This window comes from Pithys albifrons, chromosome 7, assembly GCF_047495875.1.
Source record: "Pithys albifrons albifrons isolate INPA30051 chromosome 7, PitAlb_v1, whole genome shotgun sequence".
NCBI classification, from domain to species: domain Eukaryota; kingdom Metazoa; phylum Chordata; class Aves; order Passeriformes; family Thamnophilidae; genus Pithys; species Pithys albifrons.
In genome coordinates, this window is record NC_092464.1 from 37359675 (window position 1) to 37385964 (window position 26290).

Genomic DNA, 26290 nt, shown 5'->3' on the forward strand with positions numbered 1-26290 from the left:
ATAATCACTCCATTAGAGCTCCTAAGCAATGTCTTATTTTGGTGTTGTTTTTTTTTTTTTTTTGGCATTGACTAGTTAATTTAATATAACAAATGCTGTACAGATTAGTGGTAAAAAAAACCCAAAACATAAAGTTTTAACATTTACAAAAAATGAAAGGTCTTTTGGAAGTGAGTTTTGCTACCCACCTACACAAGGTGCATTTGTGAGAAGCTATCCTTAATGTTCCTTGTTCTTATATTCATTTTTTTAAATATCTTTGAAAGATAGTGAACTCTTTGAGAAATCCATAATTACTACATTCATTATTAAATAATCTCTTGAAAGATTTACCATACTGAAAAGGAGGAAAACTCCCTTTAAAGATTCTCACGTTATATAAAAATGTTCTACATTTGACTCTGAGAGTGTATTTTACTTTGAAAAAATATAATGAGTGAATTTGATGGATTATGTCATGCAGAAGAAAGAAATAATATTATGTGGATTACAGAGGATGGAACATTTGACTTATTGTAAGGGGAAGAAACATTTAGAAAACAACAGTATCTGTCTCTTACCTACCTGTAAAACATTTAATGACATGTTTAGCACGGCACTGTGTAATGAAATATTTATGTGAGGAGGTATTGGTCCAAAGACATTTTTTAATAAATTTTAAGTACTGACAGCATGATCGCTGTTGATCAGGAAAAGATGCCTTTAACATGTAGGCATGGGAACTGGCTGAAGTGCTATGGATAACTGTGGTTAAATAATTGCAAATGTTCTTGGAGAGGTTCAAGTAGAAATACACAAAGCCCTACAATAACTGATCCAGATAAAGTTGTAAGCATCAAGTCGTTCCCTAACAGAAAAGGGATTAGCTTGATTGTGCAAGACCATACTACTTGTGAATGCTTCTATGACTGGTGAAACACATTGATTCAGCCTGTAACAAATACCACTTAATACAGCCAGAGTTAGGTTGTGAATTAAGGGCAATACTCCACCAGCACAGCCGATTGAATATGCAACTTGCTATAAACATTTTGTTTTTATTCCTCAGTGTATTTGAGGAAATATGTGGGAGATAAATGCGTGAGCAAAATCCTGATACATTTGTTGAAGAAACATGAAAAACAGGATTGGATCATGCTAATTGAATTTTGCAGTACTATCTCGGTCAGAAAAATAACTCATGAGGGAAGAAATTTCTGCATAATTAGATCTTTATTTAATATATTCATTCAAGACAAACTCCTTCACTGTGTTTCACCTATTGGTAATGGAATTTTCCATGCCATATACAATAGAATTTAGTCTGGGTTTAGGCAAAATATTTTCAGCAGCAATATCAAGTCATGTCTCTGAGATTCTTTCCTGTATAAAAAAGATTTTTTTTTCTGAATTCACATATCTTATATGTAAAATTCAATAGAAAGAACTTTTTTAATGAAAGCACTCAGTTTAATCTACTTGTGTCTATCAAACTCCCACATTTCTTCCTCTGTACAAGCCACTAGCATTTTCTTTGTAGAAGTGTGAAAGACAGAATAACCTAAGTTTAAGGCATCTTTTGTGACTGTTTTAAGTAAAATAACTTGCAAATTAAATACACACACTAAAAAACTACACAGCTAAAGGATTTTATTTCCTTCTTTCCACTTTGGATTTTGATGACAATGATCATGTAACAAAGTGAAAGGTAAGGCACTCTGGTATAACTGCTGAATATTAACTTGTGACAGTATGTGTACATGGGAAAAAGAACCTCTGTGTCATGTTGAATAACAGCAATTTGGGAGCCAAAGGAATAGAGAGGACCTCTCCATTTTGTAAGAAAGAGGAATAGGGAGGTTCCCTGCAAGATCAGTATGGGAATGGGTCTGTCCTTATGCCAAGAGAGTGAAAATGAACACATGATCATGAAGGTCAAAATCAGATTTCAAGAATACAAATATGAGAAATGGAATTTTCTGTTTAAAGTAGATGACAAATTTCTGCATATACATAAAATATGTGTCCTACCCTAACCCAAAGAGTAATTTTGAAGAAGTATTGAGTTGGCATAACAAAGTTACTATACTAACTGTGACTCTTGCTGTAAGTTGTACAGATTTGCTAAATTACTTTCTGACTGTTTCTAAATAGTTAAAATTTGACTAATTTTTTAAATTGAATTTATTTCATCAGGACACATTGAATTAGAGTTTTTTCAAATTAGAATTTTCTTCTTTCATTCCTAAATCAAAATTCTTTTGAAACTATTAAATTTTTCCAAGTATCATAAGTGCAATTATTTTTTGTACTCATGTGTCCTTATTAGCAAGTAAGGATTAGTCGTAGATGAAGAACATTAGTTAGCATAGAGATGTGTTAATAAAGTGGCAGCTATGCAGTCAAGGCAAGTCATTCAATACATAAATATGAAATTAAATTATATTTTAATGAAGTAATTAATGTATTTTATGTGGTTGTAAACAACTATTTTTATTAGCAGATAATTTGTGACTAGAGTGGCATTTTCAAAAGGATAATTATTGTGAGCGTTTTTTCTGATTCTCAAGGGAAATAAAACTCCAGTGGTATTCTGAAATAGGATGCTTAGGAAGCTGTGATGTTACTCTATCTTTAAATGTGTCTCCAGGACAGATACTCCATCCATATATTTCAGTAGTGCTGCACAATAAAATAGGAAAACCCACAGTGGTAAATACAATCTAGCATATCTTAAGGGAGTGGTATGGCCCTTAGAGACTTGTAGTTTAAGCAACTGAAAAAAAACAATATTATTAAAACATAATATCTAAAATCACTATATCTAAAAATAAGTTTATCTTATTAACAGCCTTTAAAAAATAGAAATCCTCTTCATTATTATTATGTATTCAGTATGAGTGTTATAACATTTATGGTTAAGACTTCTGCATTGTATTTGTATAAAATGAACACCGCCACTACTTCATACATCATTTGCCGCAGAATGGGTATTTCTGCAGGATGCTGCTGAGTTCCCAAGACCTGACAAGTTCCATGTTCAGTTTTCAGCATAATTATAATGCAGCTGCTCTTGTTTCCAGACCCTTCTGTGCTAAGGAAATGGAATGCAGGGCTGTAGGTACTTGCTTACAGAGTCTTATTTACAGAATCTTACTTACATCTGCTTTTACATGAATTATAACAGGATTCCACTGCATTGAAGGAAATGAGATTATTTTATTTTTGTCTCTTCATGTGGACTTACTGTTTTCGTGATTATCATGCAGTGTATTTTAGGAAAACATAATGTTGAATAAATGCTTTCCCTGTGAAATTTGAATCTTCTTAACATGGAAAGATAAGAAGCAAAATGTCTGACCATATCCATTTGAGTGCATTAGTATTTTTTCTAAGTTTCTCTTTCATTATCCTATTTTGACATTTTTACTTTTAAGGTCAAGCCACCATACCCTTATGGTTTGCTCTGTGGTGTCATATAGATGTTGCTGCTTTTCTGAACTTTAGGACTTGTGGCTACTACCTGACTTCTGAATAATCAGTTTATCAGGACCAACAAAATTGTTTAAGGAAAGCTCATGCAGACTTTTCTCATACTCTAACTCATTTTTCATGTCTTAATTTAAAAGGATAGGCTATAGTATCTCATAGTAACTCATTGAAGCTCATGGGACAACACTCATTAGAAACTTTTAATAAAGCATCATATCAAATACACTTTGAGTTTACATATTAGGCAAAGAACTGGAAAAAAAATTCCAGTGTTATTGAAAACAATCGCCTTAGACTTTCTCGTATTTTGCTGGTGATGTTAAATTTTTTATGTGAAATGCCTGCTCTCAAAATGCATATAACAGTTGCCATAGAGTGGAAATTTTAGAGAATGCTGCTGATTTTCCACAATCATTTGCATGTCTGCAATAAATTTTCAGTGTGTTATTTATAATGGTTTACCTTATTTTGAAACAATATATCCTAATACGCAGAGCTGTCACAGACCTGACAGAGGAAAACAGCACCGACTCCGACACTTAGGCTCAAACAGCATTACGTCTAAAAGAAGAGGCCAGGAGCTCAAGACAGGTGTGACCCAGTAATGAATCAGGATTTTACATCAGGATGCTGATGTTACTTGCTCTGTTTACCTCTGTGGTTTACCACCTCTGCTGCTATGGTTCATTTCAACTTCTGTTGAATTACTCTTAAGCAAGTCACCATCAGAGGCAGATTAGATCCTGTAGATTCTTGGATTGGGTCCTTTTCTTGTTGTAGAATGTAGAATACTTTCTGTTGAACACCTCACACTGTTTCCTAGGATGTGTGTATTTGTGATGTGCTTGTGGAGAAAAAGAGATAGCAAAGAGTTGTACAGATGTGCTTTTTTTCCTAAAAGTAGTGCATTGGCCTTTCATGCCAGCAGAAATCATAGGAAATTACTACAATGATGTAAAAACATATTCAAAGTAAACATAAAAGAGAAGCATAACCCAATATATCAGACATATTTAGTTACAGAACTTTTTGCTGTGAATTAAAGTGCTGATGTTGTGATCTTGATGTAAAGTGAAAAAATTTAGAGGATGTTTATGTGAACTATTCAACACCTGCTGTAAATAACACCACATAACTGCAATCTTCCACTTTATGCTCCCTTCAAGCACCTTTTCTGTCTGGGATTGAAACCTGTGACCTGTCATTACTGACCCGGTTAATATTTGCTGAACTTGAGAATCAAGAGAGGAAATCTTGCCTGGACAGCAGCACCCACCATCTGGCATCCAGTTGTAAACTGTATGTTAAATAAACAGGAAGAGAATTTCATTCAAACACAGACAGGTGATGATCTTCCATAAATGTTTTTCTGAAAAATTAATTTTTGAAGCTGCTTGTATTTATATTCAATCATAAAACAGAAAGTTTCTTCTCAGTGATTTTCATTTAACATTAAAGTCTTTCATATTATGTTGATCTATCAAATGACATTGTTAAACAACACGCAGGCTATAACAAATATACAATATGAAAGGTCCAGCCACCGGTCAGAGGGGTGAGGTAAAAATTTGCTGCTCAGTTGGTGTATATAAATTCCTTAAGTTATGGTAAACCCATGTTTTATGATATATAACCAAAGAAAAATAGGAACAGATCATATGTGCAGATTTACCTGTGAATCTAAATAAAAAGCTTTACCTGGATTTTATTTGATTTAATTTCCTTTTCATTCCCTAACATTAATATATCTTATGCTGGCATTTAATTTAATTTTAGAAGATTCTTTTATAGTCTTCCACTGAAATCATTATTGCTATTGTACTCTTACATTGCAACCAGCATTGTCAGTGAGTGTGAAATTAATTTCCTCCCTATAAATCTGAACTCATGGTGACATTAAAATAAGAATAACTTATAATAAGTAAGATTTGAGAGAGTTTTTATTGCAATCTTTCACCATAATATCATAACCTGCTGGAACTGCATTGAAATTTTCCAGTGTTAATTTCATGGATTTGAAGTATTATCTCCATGAAAATGTGTATGGATCATGAATTCTCTAGTTTTTCATTCTCTATTTATTTTCTTTTTAGTTCTAGCTTAAAAAAGAAAAAATCCCACAAAACCAAACCCAAAACAAACAAACAAAAAACCACCAACCACAAAACCTGCCTATCTTTTAGTCAGACTGCAAGCTTTATGGTTCATTAGGGCTTTAAGATACACTTCAGCGAAATACCTGAAAATTATAAAGCTCAGTCATTATGAAAAGGGAGAGGTACTTTCAGAGGATGGTACATACTGTCCCGAGCTAGTTGTTTGTAGAGTGTGATTCATCCAGACTCTTCCCCCTCTTTGGTTTGTATGCCTAGACAGTTTGTGCTAGAGAAATTGGGTCTCGATTCAGGCTGCTGGTGTATCTCACAAATAGTCTTATGTGTTGTAAGTACTTGAGAACAGAAAAGGAAATGTGTTACCACTGTATTCTCAATAGCCAATACACTTTCTAGACTGTTGGGAAAGTCATTGCTGTGAGTGAGCAGAACCTGAAGTTTACTGCAGGCTGTAGGTGACAGTGGGAAGCCAAGGCATAAGCCTGATCTTGTGTTTCTAGTGGAACATGTGATACTAAACAAATAAAAGGCAGGTTTTCTTTGTCTGCCTGTCTTTGCCATATTCAGACTGTCTATCAATAGAACTTATACTCATCCTTCTCATATGTATGGGGTTTTTTTCATACAGGAAAAGTCCCTTTATTTATATATCAAAGTACATTAATCAACTTTTAAATCAACTTCTTTTCAGAAAACTTGGACAAGATAAATCACATTACATAGCAAATAAGGCCATATGGGGCTGGAGTGAAGTCCATTATGCTGTCAAGTCTGATGCTGTCTGTAACATTTTATTCAGGACCTGTTTTGTAGACAGTTTTATACAAAGTCATATTCAGAATTTCTGCCCCTATTTATAAACAACATGAATCATACAAGATGACTCATGAGAATAACTGCACATAGAAATGTGAGACTGTACTGGATAAGGTTAGACTGCTGATCTAAGGCTCAAGAACAAGCCCTAATTTGTAGACTATTGGAGTGTTTCCTTCTTGATGTTAAGCTGTGTGTTATGCCAGTGTGGAGTCCCCTGGATGAGAAGAATCAGGTGTGCAGGGCACACAGGTGTTTCTCTTTGCAGTTAACAACACCAAACAATTACCATGAACCAGGAAGCATGACCATGCATAATAGTTCGTGCTCTTCCACAGACTGGTTCCTGACTGCATTGAAGGTTTGTTCCAGGACAAAATCACAAGTGACCTCAAGTCAGAGGGTGTTTGAAACAACTTTTGCATTTATAGTGGAGTAGAGGAATTCTGAAATGTTTGTGCAGGTATGTTCTATGAGCAAAAGCTGGCACAAAATGGAGGTTTGAATGATTGAATGGAGGAATGAAGGATGGAATTTAAACTGGCTTTCAGTGACAACATTTTTTAAAAGATTTCACCCTGTTTTAGTGTGGACAGAAATAGGCAATTTCAGGATATGATTCATCTGACCTGTTTGTGACATCTACATTAGAAGAGATGAATGCTGACTAGGAAATACCCACTGACTTTCCATCTATAAAGGAAGACCTGTTGTCTAGTTCAGATATGAAGTACATTTAGTCACACTAAACTTAACCAAAGACTGAGGAATGGGCATTTTTAAAAGTACAGTAAATATACACAGTCTAACTTTACTTTCATATATGTGTTACAGTATATGTTGTCTCACAGTATATGTTGTCTTTGGGGAAAAAAGTAGCTTAACAGAGTCTGCCACATCAATATCTCAGAATATGCTGTAATGTGGGTGGCAAGGACATTGAATTCTGAAGTATCTGTTTATAATATTCATTTCATAATACAGGAGTTGGAAATAATTCATATCAAAACTTAAAAACTTTTAAATATTTGCTGTTTCTTATTTCTTGCAATAGATTTTATGATGCTCCCTGTCCTTGTACAATAGGTACCCCATTTGCCAAGGGGTACTTAAAAAAAATCAGAAAGAATCTCCAACTTTAATGAACAGAAATGTTCCTAACAAAAAATTAATAGAAATTGAATTCTCTGTCTTTCAGTGTGCTCATTTTACCTTTACAGTCTTTAAAGTAAAACTCTACAAGTATGTTTGCAAAATATCTTGTATTTTCCTGTTTTCCATAACTAACAGTTATGGACGGTCAAATTCTTTCTTCCCTAATCTGTAGTAACTTAAAAGACTATGTAGTAAGATTTTTTTTTATATATTTTCAAACCAGTCCTAATGGTTTGAAAATATCTAGATTACTAGCAAGTTCTGAAAATTCTTTCTTTCTTTCTTCCTGAGGAAGTCAGAAATTTATTTTATGCACAAGGCTACTTTGCAATTTATGTGTCACTCTTGCAGAACAATTTAGCTTAAAGATAATCTATGGTATTAAAAAAGAATGCAGCTTTTAAAGCCTAACTTGGTAAAATTATTTTTTATTCTTGAAGAAAAGAAATTATAACTATTCTTAGTTTTCTTAAGCTGTGGCTAAAGTAGCATGAAACTATTTCTTTCCCTATTGATCATCTCCAAATGCTATTGCAAATTAAACTCTGCGCTTGCTGCAATTTTACTCGTATGGGATTTTAGCAATTCATGAAAACAGAGCAGTGAACATGATGGAAATTAAAAATTCATGGTCTTAAGAGCTAAGACTTTTGATAACTTAGCAGTGAAGCAGATAGAAGTTGTTACTGTTTGTATATTCAAAGCTTCTAATACATGATATAGTCCTTTTTCACTCTTTTCCGAAAAGAGTGATGTTAGAGCAGAGTCTACTGCAACAGATATTATCAGATAATGCAAAATGCTGCTAAGAAAATAGTTTTGACTGTTTTGACAGCAACTGATTACAAGAAAGAAATGTCTTTGTCATTATGAGAAATTTTTAATGGAAAAATAGTGCCCATCTTAGATATTAGAAAAGGATTCTTCATCCTGAGTGTGGTTGAGCACTGGACCAGGCTCCCTGAGGAAGTGGTCACAGCACCAAGCCTGACAGAGTTCAAGAAGCATTTGGATAATACTCTCAGGCACATGGTATGACTCTTGGAGATGATCCTGTGTAGGGATAAGGGTTGGACTCAATGCCCCTTGTGGGTTCCTTCCAACACAGCATATTCTGTGATTCAGTAAAAAATGTAGAATATCTGTCTTGATATTGGAAATAATTCATTGACAATGTTCTACCAAAGAATTTTCCAACACTAACAGGTAGCTTAGGTCCAGACCTTTAGTTAAAATGTTTTGTCTCATTCAAATTAAGATACTAGTAGAGCAGTGTCTGGATCCCTGCAATAGTCAGCATGATAGGACAGCTAGAAATATTCCAGTTTTCCCATCCCAGGGCTGATATTTCCAGAACCTCTGTCCCGCATCAACTTTACTTCAGTAGGATCAATATTATTCTTTTTTTCATTTAGCAGTCTTAAAAAAAAAAAAAAAAAATTCAGGATTAGAAGGGATTTCCCACATCACTGGACAAAGTATCCTACTACCTGAGGTGCAAAAGTATATCCAAAGAAGGGCAAGGAAACTGGTGAAGTGTCGAGAGTGAGCAGTAGCTGAGGCAGCTGGAGAAAAGGAGGCTGAAGGGAGACCTTCTAGTTCTCTACAACTACCCAAAATGAGGCTGCAGTGAGGGGTGGGGGGGTGGGGGGGTTGATATCTTCTCCTAAGTAATAAGTAACAGGATGAGAGGAAATGATGGCCTCAGGTTGCAAAAGGGGAGACTTACATTGGATATTATGAAAAAAATTGTCATTAAAAGAATCGTCAAACATTGGAATGAGCTGCTTAGGGAAGTGGTGAATTCACCATTGTTGGAGATATTTAAAAGAATTGTAGATGTGGTGCTTAGGGATGCTGGTTAGTGCTGGAATTGGCAGTGTTGAATTAATAGATACTCTAGGAGATTTTAGAGGTCCTTTCCAACTAAATGATGCTATGATTCTGTTGAAGATTATGTATCAAATAACTTCTTTTGGTTTTTTTCTGCTTAATCTTCAAACTGGATTTGAGGGAGGTAGTGTTCTAGTTCAGAGTGGGTGTTTTCCCTCTACATATTCTGAGGTTCCTCCAGATCCTTACTTTTGATAGAATTAGGATAAAATTTCCAATACATAGCTCTGTAAATTGGAAATATTGTCTGAAATTGGCCTGTTGTGTTTTATCAGCAAGGCTTAGTTAAAATTTCTGAAACATGGCCGAGGTGAAAACGTCTATCCTGTATTGTATGGGAAAACTTCTGTTTTCACATGTAGTGCCAAAGAAAGACAGAGGAATAAGGGGTTTTCTCAATAGGCAGTAAAAAAGAAGCTATGTGGATATTAATTGCCCATGTTTTTCATATTTTTGTTTGTTTTGTTTGTAGATTTTTTCTTTTTTGGGGGGATGGAAGCTTAATGCATATGTGAATGAAAGCTATGTGAATAAATATGTTGGTCTGTAGACATCAGGGCCAGATAAAGATCCCTGATTTATTGAATATAGGTATAAACTTTGAGATCAGCTTCATCGTTAAGCCAGACATATAAGTCTACTTTTGGTAACATTTTCTGTTCTCTGCACTACAAAAAGCTTGAGCTTTGTAGAAATAATTATGCTGAAATGCAGGCATCATGGATTTAACCTTAAATCTTACAATGATACTTTTTCTTCAAAATTACTCACAGCGTCAATATATGTGTAAATATTTTTTCTTTCAAAACACTGAAAAAATACCAGCTAATTAATTTGAACTCTACTAATGAATCTTTGATTGTGCAGGAATTCTGGAGAGTCAGATATGTGCAGGAGAAAAATGAGTCTACAGGGGCAGCCTCGGCACAGGAGGACATCGTTTAAACAGCAGATGACCAAATTTGTCCTTCATTCCAATTTTTAGTACATTTAAAACTCTTATTAAAAATAATACTTATATATCCAGGGAAGCTTTTTCTTGTGTAGTCTTTAAAAAAAAAAGCTAGATATAAGCAATACCTGCTTTGCTCCAATCAAAATATTCAATTAAAAACAATGAGGAAAAGATGAATGTTGTTAGTCTCCAGATGTAAGAGTTTGGGAGGTTTTATTTTTCTTTTTAATGTAGCTGACATTTTACAGCAACTCTGAATATCACCAAAAGGTTTGAAGTTGGAGGAAATTTGGTTTGAGATTCCAGCAAAGAAAATTGTTCATGTCTACTATCCTGATTTACTGTATTACTACTGGAACAATACAGTAAAATCCACATAAGAGTGGGAGGTTTGTATGAAATCACTCAAAGCATACTGCGTTTTGAAAACTCAGAAATAATTCAGTTAGTCTGTCAGCCTCTATGCAAAATTTCTGGAGAAATCAGAAGAGTTAGGGGTGACTCAAATCCAAAATGTATAATGACCTGGGATATTGATGACTGTGTTTTGCTCAGGTGCTCTCTGGCTCAGTGAATATTGTCTTTCATGTGGAAGAGCAAAGACAGACAGAAATTGAATACATACTCTGAAAATTCAGATATTTACAGGTACAACATGTTTGGGATCAAATCCTGCATGCCAGATCAGGGTCCAGTCTTAACTTCTGATTATTGAGAAAAAGGAGGAAGGCAACCAAGCAAAGATGCATGCAAGTCTTCCTTTCTACTTGGAATGGGAGGCTCCTCATGTGGAACAAAACCTTGTATTTCTAGAGCAGCATTTCTTACAAAATTGCTCTCCATTCTCAGGGTATTCAATTCCATGAGACTAAAGGGTGCCATTGGCAAGTTTGAAGTCCAAATCTCTTCTCAAACTCTCTGTTGGAGTGATAATTGACAAACACTGCTACGACTCTTTTACATATGCCTCTTGTTGCTCCTCATGTTTACACATCTATGGTGTAATAAATTTGAATGACTGTATCTAGAGACCGCTTTCAAAGCACACTTTATAAATGCAGCCCCTCCATAAACATTGCTTTTAAATTGAAACTGGTGAGGTAGAATATGTAATAAGTGCATGCTTAATTGATGGAACAACTCTAATTTCATTCACTCATAGAATGACATCCAGAACCAAGAGATGTCTGTTTCAGAGTAGGGAAATCCTGCCTGTTTGCTGCATCTCCTTATACATAATGGAAATCCTTGTCATTCAGAAATGGGCTGCTGTGTCAGACTTAGCCAGTTTATTGTTATTTCTATTTACATAACTCAGTTTAATGTAAGCAATTGTTGTTTTCCTACATATTTCTAGTGTCCAAAGAACATCAACAAAGCTAGTGAAGGATCTGAAGCCCAAGTCTTATGGGGAGTGGTGGAAGAAGCAGGGGTTGTTTAGCCTGGAGAAAAGGAGGCTCAGGGAGGACCTGATCACTACTCACTTCTTCAAAAGAGATTGCAGTGAGGTAGGGTTGATCTCTTTCCCAAGCAACAGGACAAGACAAAATGACCTCAAGCTGCAGCAAGGGTATAAAATGTATGTTGGGAAAAATGTCTTCACCAAAAGGATTGCCAAGCATTGGCATGGGCTACTCAGGGAAGTGATGGAGTCACCATCCCTGGAGGTATTTAAAAGACATGTAGATGTGGCAAGTAGAGACATAGTTTAGTGCTGGACTTGATAATGCTGGGTTAATGGTTGGAATCAATGACATTTTGCACTTGTACAACCTAAACTGTTCTATGGTTTGAAGTTTTTACTAACTGACTTGGAAAATATTGTTAAATAATTGATAAGTAGTTGTTGTAAGTGACATAATGACTGCTTAATTAGCACTTAATTCTGTCTGTGCTTGAAGAAATATAAGTACACACTTTCAGCTTAACCAAATTGTTATTCTACTACATTTTTTTTAACTTTGAGGTTGAGCACAATGTCAGCTTAGAGCAAGTTATTAACTTCATTCAGCTTTTCCTGGTTGCCACATGTAAGGGAGGGGTTTACTCAACCCTTAGTGTGGGGAGATTTTCTCTACCCTCAGTGATGTATTTCTCTGTCAGTGTCCTGGGAAAGCCAGAACCCTTATTTCCTGACCAGTACATCAGTATCCTGTAAGGGGATTCCTGACTGAACAGTTTTGCTGGATCGGAGGGTGATTTGCCTGCCCCTGTCAGGGGGGCTAAGCCAGCAGTGTGGAGACCCTTCAGCAGATCTTCGCAATGCCTTATCCTCTGCTGGCAACTGCTAACATCTTTAAAGGACTCACTGTAACAATTTATGGAATAACACTCCTAATACAAATTGTGACAGGGTTAATAAGGTCCGAGGGTTGCCAGTGATAGTGTCTGACTGCAAAAACATGTTTGAAGTAATCTACTACATTATAAAGCAAGCACAAGCTCTAATCCTAATAGCAATATTTAGTGTGCATAAAGTATAATTCTTACCCCGTAGGCATTCCTGTGGGGGACAAGACAGGTTCAGTCCATCGACTGACTACCAGCAGTTTTGGTGGAGTCTTCCTCAACATTCCCCCTGTTCTCAGTCTTTACACTATCTCTTTAGGTTTAGGTGGAGCTTGAGTGATTTTAGTCATAAGTACTTTGATTGTTGTAAAATTCTCTCACTTTGCTTCATATGGGCATGGTTGCATCTTGGCATCTGAGGAGAGGGACTTTGCCTTGGTTGTTGGCTCAGCAGCAAGATATCTACCTCCCTTGGTTGAGAGGCACTATATGGTCTTATGAACTACAATGTACCACCATCTTCCCCACCCTGCAGGAATTTCTATGGGGAGAGGCTGCAGCATCTGCAATCGACCCTCTGTTCCATTCCCTGTAGCAGGTGCTTATTGTATGGGGAGTCTTTGTGGAGCGTGTCGACCACATTCCATTCAGGGAGATGCAGCTGCATTTTACCCTATAATTCTTAGTCTCTAACTTTTAATCCCAGCCATCCTCCCACAATGGTCTTGATGAATCTCTTCAAGATGGCAACTTTCTTGCAAGATACAGGAGTAGGTTAGTAGTGGCAAGGAAAGCTGCCTCACATCCTGTATCTACATCACATATATGTTGTGCCGTTTTAGTGGATTATACAGTTGACTGTCAGGAAGGTTGTCAGCCTTTATTCTCTGAAACAGTTATAATGCACATTATAACTGGCTACATAAATAGGTCACAAACAATTAATTTTCAAGTTCAAATATAGTCCACAAACATTAACTTCAGTCTTAACTTCAATTTTTTATCTCAGTGGCAATCAGTGCCTTTGCATCCTTATTCAGTAATCTTCGGACTGGGAACGTGGGACTAGAAAATTACTTGACTTAGCAGTATGGAGTTTGAGAAGTTAATCAGAAATACACAAATTAGAAAAATTTGGATGGAAGAGAGAAACAAAGGGGAGATACTAGAAATCAGGTAAAAAAGAGAGGACATATCAGTCTATCCCATGTGACATAAAAAATGATCCAATCCCCAAACAATAGAAAATTCAAAATAACCTCTCATCACAATGTAATAATTTACATGAATCCAGTGATTTGTTGGGAAGGGTAAACCCCATTTTGATATAATTCAGTCTGAGCACTGATCTTTAAGCACAAAGCTATTATAATTGTTTCTGTGTTTTGATTAGATCTGAATTTTATTCAAATTCGAATTTACTTCAGTTTTATTTTATTTAGGATCTGGGGAAAGATCAGCTGCTAAAATTGCAAAATAATATTTAATAATAAGTCTTGTGGACTGAGTATTAAACAATAGTCTCGTCCAGCAGGCCTTGTATGCTGGAGAAAATTCAGCTCAGACAGCAGTTTCATGCAGAGGTGGGCCACTTAACAAAAGCCATCAAAAGTTCTCTTTTCCTCTAAAAGTAGTAATGAAGGATATGGCCTTGCTCTATGAACTCTCTTCATTTTTTCTGCTGTTAGTGATTTGCAGATAGATGCAGTATTGCAGTGTTTTGACACATGTATGAGTCAAGAAGTTGAATTAACTTATCTGGTATCAGGGAAAACATTGATTTTGTTACAGTTTTTATAGAGAAAAAGATGCGAATTTTTAAGAGATTCAACCAAGGGAGAAGTTACTCAGTGTGCAATTGCAGGGGAGATCTTAAGAGACACAAACACTGCATTCTAAACTTTAAGTAATGCTTCATGTGTTAATGATTGGAAAATTCCTATTGTAAATTAAAATGCAAAAGTTGCAGAAGCCTTTTATCTGTTAGCAATGTTTTCTCTACAATTCTTTTGAATAGTATATTGATGCACTTTTTGTAATGCCATTGGAGTTGTTTTTGTTTTAGCATTTACAAATACTTTGTAAAGTCTAGTAATTTACTGAGCACTGTGTCCTTTTGATAGTATTATACTTTCTCCCATAAACAGACAAAGATGAAAAAGGTATCAAAACGTTTTTAAAGCTTTTCATGTATATTCAGATTGACAGATGAAAGCTGTTTGACACCCTTGTTTTGCAAGGAGAAAAAAATTTAAAAATGAAATAACAACAAACTAAATATTGAGAATAAATATGTAACATCTGTTCTAAAATGGAATAAAACAGATTATAAATGGGAGAATGTGGAAGTTTAGGAACAAATTCTATTTATTGACACTAAATGAACAACAATATAAAATTATACTGCCTTAGTTACTGTTGCACTGATTTTCTTGGATAACAATGTAACAATTTAATAAAATTGTTTAATTGTTAGATAGTGATCCTAAAATTATTGTCTCTCCTTGAGTCTGCACAAAAAATATTTTGTAGAAGATGCAAATGAATATTATTGAAATCAGAATAGAATTTGCCAGCTGCCAGGGTGAAAATGCTGGATTCAATTGAAATATTTTTCAAAAATATTGAAGTTTAATCCAATTTTCCTGGGATTTTGGAGGTTTGGGTCTCGTATTAATTACTGAGCACTGTCCTGTTGTTCCGATGTCTCTTTCTGAAGTAAGGTTTGGCTTTTTTCTATTTAGGGAACACTTTAGGGTGAGGTAGTGGGAAGGGTTATTTGTTTTGTTCCACAGCAGAATGAGAATATTTGCTTTAGAAATGCCAAAGAGGGTTCTGTGATACTTAGCATCTTTACCTTCTGTAAAATGAACTAGAAATAGAGCACAGCAAGCAGACACAAAAAGGTTTTGCTTTGGGTAACTAAGTATCTTCAGTACTGTCATGATTTTGGTGTATTTCTTCTCTTATCTACTGTATAAGTTCTTTGATGTCCAGTTCAGCAGATTTCTTTATTGTAACAATCTTTTCCTGTGCCTGATTTCTTTCATTGAGACAATACTTAGCCCAAATTATTTTTCAGTTCTTCTAATAAGTAGTCAAAACCCCAGTAATTTCACTTTGTATTTATATAGTATATATGTACTCCTTTACTGCAAAGAAGTTGCAGATACTTTGAATCTTCCAGACCATGTCCACTTCTTCAGCCAAAATCTGGATTTTTCTCCAGACGACTATCTTATAGCAATGCTCATCTCAAGTCTTTATGGTTCCCAAAGCAGCTTCTTCCTAAATTTGTATATCTTATATAAATTAGTATGTCTGAGCTCAGGTCCTCCTGCTGCAAGCTGTGCCAATCATTCAGAAGGTCCATAACAGCTTCATTACGAGAAACAATTGCCTGTGTCTACCTCACACATCTACTTTTCCATTAGGGTTATTCTGCTTGTTTATTCTAGAGACATTGATCATTTCACAGGATCAATAAATAAAGATCTTTAAGGAAGTATAGAACTCTTTTCTGGAAATGACATTTCCTATACGTCTTCATCATTTTATGAACCATTTTTAATATTATTGCTGTAATTTTTTATTAGCATTATTTAAACAGACTTTTTTTTCCCACTACATTGTTTCAGATTAGTGTTAATTCTCTGAGAAAACTGCATGCAGAAATTCTTACTGTTTATAGAGAACTCATTTCACTGGAATAGGCACATAGGAGTCTGCTTTTTCTCCCCATTAAAATTAACTCCAGATTACCCTTTAATTTCAGATACTGAGAGACAAACATATAAACTGCAAAGTTTCAATATGGTAGATTTTAATCACAGAGTTCAGACGTCTTAATATTGAAGTGCAGTAATTATAGAGAGAAATCAATGCAGTAAAAGACACCATAACCTGGCATGAAATTGTCATGGCGGTCATACAGGATTGCTAAAGTGGCAGTGAACAGCAGGGAAATTGTCTACATCAGCTAGCATACATGAAAATCAGCTTCGAGCCTCTCTGAGTAACAGCTTCAGGGTAGTATGAGACTTGTGTAAAATGATGAAAGGTTCTTATTCTGAGGATATAATACCAACATGTGATATTTGAACAGCTAGTTGTTTTGATGTTGTCATTTGAGTATCTTGCCTGTGGAAATGAAAATAGTATGCAAAAGCTGTGTGCTGTTACAATGTGCAAGACCAAATGCATCTGAGATAGCGGTGAAAAGCTGAGGATGCTGCTTACACCCTGAGTCCTTTGCCTTCACTTTAAACCCAAACCTAGGTCTGGGTTGTGTTTTGAGGATAGATGATTTTGTTTAGATGAGAAACTTTAGCATAAAACACCCCACTGTCACCAGAAGAGAATTAGTACATTTATGATTCATGCCTCACTGGAGTCTCTCCACAGGACATAGCTTCTTCTCCATTACTTTCATGGTCATTTCGAGGGCTGAAAGTATAATTTCTCCTTCATTTTTTCTCAGAATAGTGGCTGAAAGTTACTTTTGCTTCACACATGGAGAGTAAATACCTTCCGGCCTTTTTTTGTATATACAAAATCTGCAATGTTTTTGTTATACTTTTGTTTTTTTTTTCATATGGTCACTTTCAAAGGGGAAACAAATTTCCACAGAATCTACTAATTTCAAGTGATACTTTGAAACTTTCTCACTAGTAAGTAAATAGTGCTTGCACTCCACATCATCATACTGTAAAGAAATCCTGTTTCTTATTTCCAATATAGACGGTATCAGGATATTTTCCAAGCCCCTGAGCTACCACTCCAATGAAGAGTCTTGCAAGAAGAAGGGAGCATTAGTTATCAAAAGCCAGGAACATGATCTTTTAAAGGCGTTTTCCACTGGCTTCAAAATGTCTAGCTTAAGTTCTTTCCCTCAGGTGTGCAGAAATAATATCCTTTTTTTTGCCCTGTATTCTTCAACTAGCTCTCTTAGCAGCACCCGTAACATCTGGCTGCTCATATATTGCAACATCAGTAGCAGTACATATGTTGAAGACAAATATCCAAATGTTTATCCTCTGCAGCAATATTATAAGCTGGTTCATCTGGCATGATACATAGTCAATGCAAATGTAGGACACTAAACCCACAAAATATTATGCAATGGTGAAAGTTTAGTACGTCTGTAAACTGAGTACCTACCATGAGTAAGTGCTTAAAACATGTGTAAAAAAACCAGCATTCAACTCCTTATTTTATTCCTATTTCAGACAAGAAAGGTATGGACAGGATCACATCAATAAATATTTGTTGATCATGTGGCTCCTGTCTTTGAAAATATTTCTTTTCAGGAACACTATTCCCTATAAATCTTTCTCTTGGTTGAACAGTTGAAACCAAGTCATGGTCCCAGGCTCTCAAATTATTGCACTAAATGATCTGAGTTTATGAGAACTCTGTGTGGTAGTTTGAATTATAACAATTCCACTTCTAACATTACAGGTAAATTTTAAACCAATGGAACAGTAGGAAAAAAAGAAGCAAAAAACAAAACAAAGCAAAACAAACAAACAAACAAAACAAAAACAACAACAACAAAAAAAACAAACAAAAAAAACCCAAAGAAAACCAAACCCCAACAAGTCAAATACAGCTGGGTTACACAAACAGCCCTTCTACCTAGTGGATGACCTTAATATTTCCATGTATTTTATGGGAGAAATTGCAAAATATGTTTTGTTTGGAAATGTGAATCTGTGCACTCTGCTCTCCAGTGGGCACTCACAGAATACACCAAAGAGCATCTGAACTGTCTTGTCAGAATAGAGGGTTCAGTTCTGTCAGAAAAACAAGTTGTGCACCCAGTGACTAACTTCTGGATGATACTACACGTTGGCACAACATGCTGGCGACTCATGAGTTACAGCATCTTTTAGCTTTTAATTTCTTCTTTTTTTTTTTTCTGTTTGTTGTTGTTTGTGGGGTTTTGGTTGGTTCTTTTATTCCCCAGTGTCATGTGTGTTTTACTTGTAACACTTCAATGCCTATGAAACTGAATGTAAATATTTGATATCTGCACTGTAGCTTTTTTTAGTTACATCAACACCGTGTACTGGCAGTCATTGCACAATCAATACCACAGATAAAGCTCATCAAACAGAATGTTATAGCTTTTTACTGAAAAACAAAATTTTGTCAACATCAAAGCTTAAGGGTAGGAAAAGAAATATTTAATTGCAACCTTGATTCAGCGGACATCTATGAATCTGGAATTCCAGGTAAATATCAGGAAAAAAAAGTAAAGTGTTATCTTAGACTATATAGTATTTCCTTCTGAGCAAAGCATACAGATGTTTGCTTCTTCTGGCAGAGCTTAATTTTGAAGAACTTGAAAGTAATCTCTGGTATTAGATCCTCCCCTTTATTATAGTTAAGCCATTGTGATTGCAGTGATTATTTGAGAGGTGACCTGTGATGCTAATTGAGCAGTAGCAGAAGTGCAACTATTTCAATAAAGTTTTTCTGGGTCTCATACTTCAGAGTGCAGGTAGATGCAAATGGTACTGGTATTAGAAAACCAATATGAACATACACAGAGATTTCTAATGGAGGAACAAATGATTTTCTTTTCCTCTCTAAAACACCAGGAGCCCATTTCACCCTGAGGTTTATTATTGCATTTGTTTTTATTTTGTTTCCCTCTGATAGAGTCTGGCAGTTTGGTCTGTTTTCTTCTAGGAACAGGTAATTTTATTGGTCATGAAGAAAGCTGCAGTCATTATTCTAGTATTGACCTGATGCACTAATGGCAGTGGAAGCTGGGTTCAAGATCATTAAACACTGAGTCTTTTAAGCGGCTTATGATGTGTGTTTATCAATAAGACCAGCAGAAGACTTAGCATCCAGGTGCCCGAATTTTGCTTAGATACCTCTATGCTGAACCACGTTACAGATGAACTCTTGTAGCTATGAATATTGTACACAGTAAAGCATTTTCACAGTCAGACTAAATATTATCGTAAACACAAAGTGAAAAGTTGATTTCTTAACTGCTCAATTCAGAACTTTTCTACATAATGGGAATTAGTTTTGTCAATGCAGCTTAAATGGCAGCTATGGCAGCTCACCCCTTTGCTAAGCCCATAGGGCTAGGTACTTCAAATATTGTTTTGTACTCTGAATTTGTAGCTGTTATCCAATTTTATGAATATATTTCCTTGTAATGGAATTACTTGTCCAATTAAATCAATCATAAAGTTACAGTGGGTTACAGTTTTTTGTTCATCAGTCCACACTTGTAGTTTATAATGCAGTAACTTTACCTTTCTCTGTACTACTGTAAATTCATTGGAATATTAATTCATTTTTAGTGAAGGGTGGGAAAAGTATCAGTATAATCGTCTTCCTTTCTGACTTGGTTAGATCTACATAAATCTTTGCCTTACATAGTGACACAGTCAGCTGCATTGAGATTTTTCAAGAGGAATTTTATTATTTGGAGTGTATGCATTATAAAAATCATCTTAATCAGATTCAGAGGACAGTATTTAGTAAATGAGTTTGAAGTCTAAATTCACTTGCGTCTAAATGTGTTGACATAAAGCTAAATGTTTCACATGCTACTTTAATCATTCAATTAATCAGTAATCTTAACTTTCAATATGGTCATGTTCTCTGTGACAGTAATTTACATGAACCTGAAATGAGCCTACTCTGGTTACGCTGCCTGTGTAGGAACTGTGGAATCAAATCTAATTGTAGTAAACCCTCTCACCCAGAAGAACTATGGACTGTTCTACAATCAATAGAGTAACTGTGTGAGTCACTTTATTGATTAATGCAGCTACTTTGATTGCTAAAGATTTATTTTTTGCAGGTTTTTTTCCTTCCTCTTTAATTCATAAATAATTTAATATTTAAAATTAGAACTATGGTTAGCTTTGCTTAGTTGCACAAGAAGTCAGATAGATGTTCTCTTCATGAAATCATCTGAACTTTGATTGAAAAGAATCGTTAAAAGAACAGGGTAAGCACAATGATGAGATTTATAGCAGATGTAGCTACAGTATTAAAACAAGAACCCTTTTGCCATTTTTTGCTTGATATGATGGTAAGGTTTATTAAGGGAGCGCAGAATGCAAATGTAACATTACTATGGAAGTGTTGCAATCTACACCCAAGCGTATACCAAAACTGTACAGACCGATAGGTTTGTATTACTCATTGCAACTTTCCTACTGTAAGTTCAAAGACAAACAGAGTTGTTTTCCAGTCCATAGATTTCTAATACATTTTTCTAAAGAAGATGAAATTTTTCTTACTTTATATTTTAAGATCTAGCTAGCTCTCCCTGAAGATCGTGGAATTAAATGCTGTGCTTATTTGTGTCACACTGATGTGGAATGATAGAAATCTCACCCTCAGTATTGTTTTTTGAAGTATGGTCCTCTCCATGCACAAGTAAGAGCAAGTGATATTAAAGATTTCAAGCTATGAAAATAAATTACCAAAGTAAATAAATATTTAACGAGAATATTTTGAAATGGTGGATTTTTTAAAAATATGTCCTTTATGTATTAGGTAAATATTAATTGCCACTTAATAGATACTACTGGAGATTTTGATGATACATGTTATTATTGGACGTCATGTCTTTTGACCCTTTAGTATTGCAGGAAACTTTTAAATAAATTATATGTCTCTTAGTGTACTAGTTTGGGATTACATGTGCATCTCTCATAATTATATTTGAACCTCAAGCTCAAGAAAAACAGCAAATACAGCTCTGATTGTATTTTCCTTATATTAATTTAATCCTATTGTATTCAAAATGTTCAGTAAAATTAGGCTTGCAAGCCTTATTAGACATCTACTGATGTTAAGAGAAATATTGCTTCTTATTCTAGCTGGTACTGCATTGGTATTTAGAAGTAAACTGTGTTCTTCTATGAATGTTAAAGTAACGAATAGTATTCTGGGTTTATTTTGTTGTAAATGACAGTAGACTTTTGCCACCCTAAGTTTTTCATAAAATCATGGTATGCTTGGTAAGCTCCAGTGTATTCTTGTTCATAATGATATTCAAACACTACTGCACATCCTCTCTATCTTTTCTGTCATTTTGGTGTTCCATATTCTGCTTTATGCAATTCACAACAATTAGAATTTGGGGAAAAAAACCCCAAAATCATGCAGCAGTCTTTACATCACATAATTGGATCTTAAACAATAAGAAACCCAGGAGTAAATTAATTTGACAGCTACAGATGCATTTGGTATGTATGATCTGCAGGTCTTGCACTGTAACACTGTCATTATGCACTGCAAGCTTATGATTTTAATTCTTTCGGCAGTGTGGGGATTTAGTTTTGTGTTGATGGGGGAGCAGCATGTTAGTGCATGAATGGTAATGATACTTATTCCCTAGTTAGGCAAATAAAAATGACAGTCTAAGCCAAGAACTGCACTGAACCAGAATGTATTTTTAAAACACATTATTTGGTAAATGGGAAAAGTCTAGTTTAACATAACAATCATTTATTGAAAGACTTTAATTAAATTCTATCAAAATGTGGGGAACTGAAGGAAAATATTGAAAGCAAACTGATAATTTAATAAACCTCAATGGTCTTTAAAATACTGAAATCTTAGCAGTATAAGTCATAGTACTTTATCCCTTGGGTAATTAAGGAGTAACATAGCTGAAGTTGTTGGAGTTTCACAGATGTAGAACTCTTGTGACAGTTCAGACTGAAAAACAGACCTGTTTTTCCTCTATTTTAGTTTATGAATTCTGTCCCTCCCTTTCCAATCATGAATAATATATTCCTGTATGGGGTTTCGCCATATCAACCTGAGTTTTCCATTAAAATAATTCATTGTTTTTCTTTTTAAATTTATGAATATTTATCAAGGGATTATGGTTTAGGTAATAGTATTTCCTCTTAATACATTCATATGAATCTACATTCACATAAGGCTGAAAAATAAGAGGTATCTGTCTTGGGACTAGACTGTTCCAAGCTTCTGCTAGCAAGCCATAAGGTAAACATTCCTTGACAAGCAATGGGCAAAAAACAGTGTTTCCTTCCTCAATGTGAAATTTTGACAGATTCTGCCCATAAAACTCCCCACCCCCCACCCCATACCACCACTTCAGGATAAGGAAAAATAGACGTTACAAAAAAAAAACCAAACAAACAAAAAACCAAACCCAAACCAACAAAACTTGTATGAGAAATCCATATACTGCCTGGAAAGGGTCTCCCTGATAACTGAGAAAGACTGTAAAATGCTAAAGATGTTGACATAGGCTGAAGCTGAAGGTCTGAGGCAGAAAACCTTTAAGGACATTTCAGCAAGGGATTGGAATTAGCTATTAGGCTGCCAGTGGTTTCAGCTATTATATTTACCAAAGATTTGAGATCAGACTGGAACGTTGCATTTCGTTGCCTGATGTCCATGTCAATATACTATTTTTAAATGTCTCACATATGATAGTTGCAGCTTAAACACACTGAAAAATTATAAAGAGCATTAAGTGTAACAGAATGATTAATCTTTTATGTGCCTGTTTTATACAGGAGAAATATGGTGTGGCTCAGGAAGACATATGACTGATATTGGTTAAAATATTTTTCCTTAAATAAAAAAAAAAGAAAAAAAAAGATGGCAAAGGACAAACAACTCCATGTACCCTGGAATGTCCCCTAAACTGTACTTTTAAAGATTCCCTTGCAAAATTATAGAAAACAAATTAGTTTGAGTGTTGATATAGGTCAATATTAGTTTATTGAGAGCATAGAGAGATTCTTGTTTATATTGTTGTCTGTTCAGACTGAAAAGTAGTTTGTGTGACAGCATAGCCATTTGAAATTTTTCCAAAACTTTTACGTTTGTCATTGTTTTAATGTGCTGACATCTCAGAGGTAGTTTTCATAAAGTATTTCTTGAGTATGCAATGAGGCAAGCAGTGCAAAAGCATGAAGAACCATCTTATGAAGGTGATCTGTGAACTGTAGGATTTGATTTCGCTCCAGAGTGACAAGTATATTCTTGTTTGCAGTCACCTGGGACTTATTTTTTAAATGTTTGTCCAGTTGTGCCTTCATAGGATGATAAGGAAGTGTTATGTCAAATGGTGTAGAATTCAGACTGTAATTCATGTTTTACTTTTGCGTTCCTCTACAGATAGCAACTTCATCCTTGCAAATGCTCAGGTGGCTAAGGGATTCCCCATTGTTTACTGCTCAGATGGCTTCTGTGAGCTTGCTGGATTTGCACGGACAGAAGTCATGCAGAAGAGCTGCAGCTGTAAATTTTTGCTTGGTGCTGAAACAAATGAGCAGATGATTCTTCAAATTGAGAAATCATTGGAAGAAAAGATAGAATTCAAAGGAGAAATCATGTTCTATAAGAAGAATGGTAAGCCTTTCTTTCCTGTTTTGTTAGTCCTAAGGAATGAAACTTGGCATTAATATGTATAATATATAATATTCATTTCTCTGGAATGATTTTGTATGTCTATCATTAGACCTACAAGAATAGATTTAAATAATGACAGTTGGGTACACAGTGAGGCTATATTTATATTTCTGTTGTTGATTTTTATAAGTATATTATAAGTAACAAAGCTGCATAGAAGAAAGGATACTAAACTGCATTGTGAGACACTTTTATTTGCACTTAATATGACACTGCATTTTCTGTTTTTTTCTGATATTGAAATTCTTACCCTTTACTGTTGAAGTTGTAATTAAAATATTCATATTCACCATAAGGTAGACAGGCTATGTAAAATTTTCAGTTCCATCAGTAAAACACTCAGATATTTGAATGGTCCAAGTGACTTCTTCTCAACAGCCAATACATATAAATACAATAATAATGATTTTCAGGAAATGGATAAGTAAAATTTATGTTTGTGTATTGTCACATAAAGACAATTTCCAGGCATTAAACAACTACCTAGACTACAGTAAATTTCAAGTTGCACCACCAAAGCTTTCACTCCTATAAGGACAATGTCATAGTTGAGCCATTGAAGACAGCAGACTGTGACGCACACTTTCATTCTTTCATTTATATCAGCCTCCTTCAGTGTACTTATTCCATATATACTTATTGCCATGTTCATGCAATCATGGTGTGAGACACTGCCAGAATTTCAACCACCCCATTGTCATAGCAGTATATGTTTAGATCATGTTTTCCTCATAGATTCTACTGCCTTTACTAATAAAACATTTTACCTTCAAGTATTATTACTATTATATTAAATAATTTTAAAACATAGTTTTTAAAAGTAATAACAACTTGGTGACAAGGAGATAGTGATGTAGAGTGTTAGGAGAAGGCAGCTGCACTTTCACTAACAAAAAAAGGAGAAATGTTGCTTAGTTACTTGTGTTCATGACTGCTGCTCTTCAAGTTATTCTGGAAGACCCTGCTAAATGCTTCCTCATCTTCCAGACCTGGAGAAGTGTGGGGGTGCTTGCGCTTGGGGTTTTTTTAGCAAATGGAAGAGACTCACATAGTTCATTTTTTCAGGAAGGTTATTCGAAAAAAGTAGCTCCAATTTGTAAAACATGTCTGGATATAGGGGGGAAATGGTCTTGCTCCAGAAGGGTAACAGCTGTTTTTTTCCAGTTTTGTATAATGATAACTTTGGTGAGAAGAGGTTTCAATGTATGTAAATTAAAGGAGTAAAGCTAGCACACCCATTACACTGTCTTTGCCTTGAGTGATAAACTGTGATCCCTTTACACCATGAAGGGGTGCTTCAAACCTATAATAAATATGATTAATAAAGGCAGAAAGAGATTGTAGGTCAATTTGGTTATCAGTGAAGTAGCTGAATCACAGATAAACAGATAATTTTTTGAGTCTAAAAAAATTCCCACAATCCATCCTACTTGCATCTCTATGTATAATTTGACTGGAAGCCATTCCAATACATTTTCTGAATAAGAATAAATTTCCCAGACTGCCTATAATATTTTTCATTTTCATGTATTTCTGTACTTCTGGGAAACAGAAATGAATAAATATTAAAATGACATAACACTGTTCTCATATAAGAACAAAATTTATCTTAAAAAAATAACCTCAGTTTTTCAACAGAACTGCAAAGTGCAGGCTCCAAATTTGGTAAGTCATCCATTTTAGCTAAATGTTTTTTGTTTGGGTTGTTGTGTTTTTTTCTCAGAAGAGAAATTGAACTTCTGAAGCCATTAAACTTATTCAACTTTGTCAGAAGAGAGGGGAAAAAAGAAGGTGTCTTAAGCATATTTTAAGACATAAGAACTTGGGAAATAATATCCCCGAAATGACTGTATAAATACATTCCAGCTTACATGATATTGAAGATAATTGTCAGTTGCGCTGGTGCCAGTGTAATCCAGGAACGTAAGACAGTGAGAGACAAGTAACTAGCAATGTCTAGTTGTCATATGGTCACATTTCAGTGCCCTGATAGGACTTTATGGTGTCTGGCTTTAGACTGCTATTTAGTACAACCCTGCTCTTTAGTGCTAACTACAAGACCAAATGAGCACTTTCAGGACTAACTTCAGGGTTAGGAGTTCAGTTTAGCTTCAGGGGTAATTCTGAGCTCATGGAATAGACTGATGTCCTTCAG

The 26290-nt window shown here is 35.0% G+C and overlaps 1 protein-coding gene across 1 annotated transcript in view; it reads left to right on the forward strand.

Moving 5' to 3' along the window:
• KCNH8 (potassium voltage-gated channel subfamily H member 8) overlaps positions 1-26290 on the forward strand; it is a 160092-nt gene that overhangs the window by 27584 nt on the left and 106218 nt on the right. Inside the window, exon 2 of the mRNA XM_071560150.1 lies at positions 23842-24075. Coding sequence (XP_071416251.1) covers positions 23842-24075 — 234 coding nt within the window. The remainder of the gene's footprint in view (positions 1-23841; positions 24076-26290) is intronic.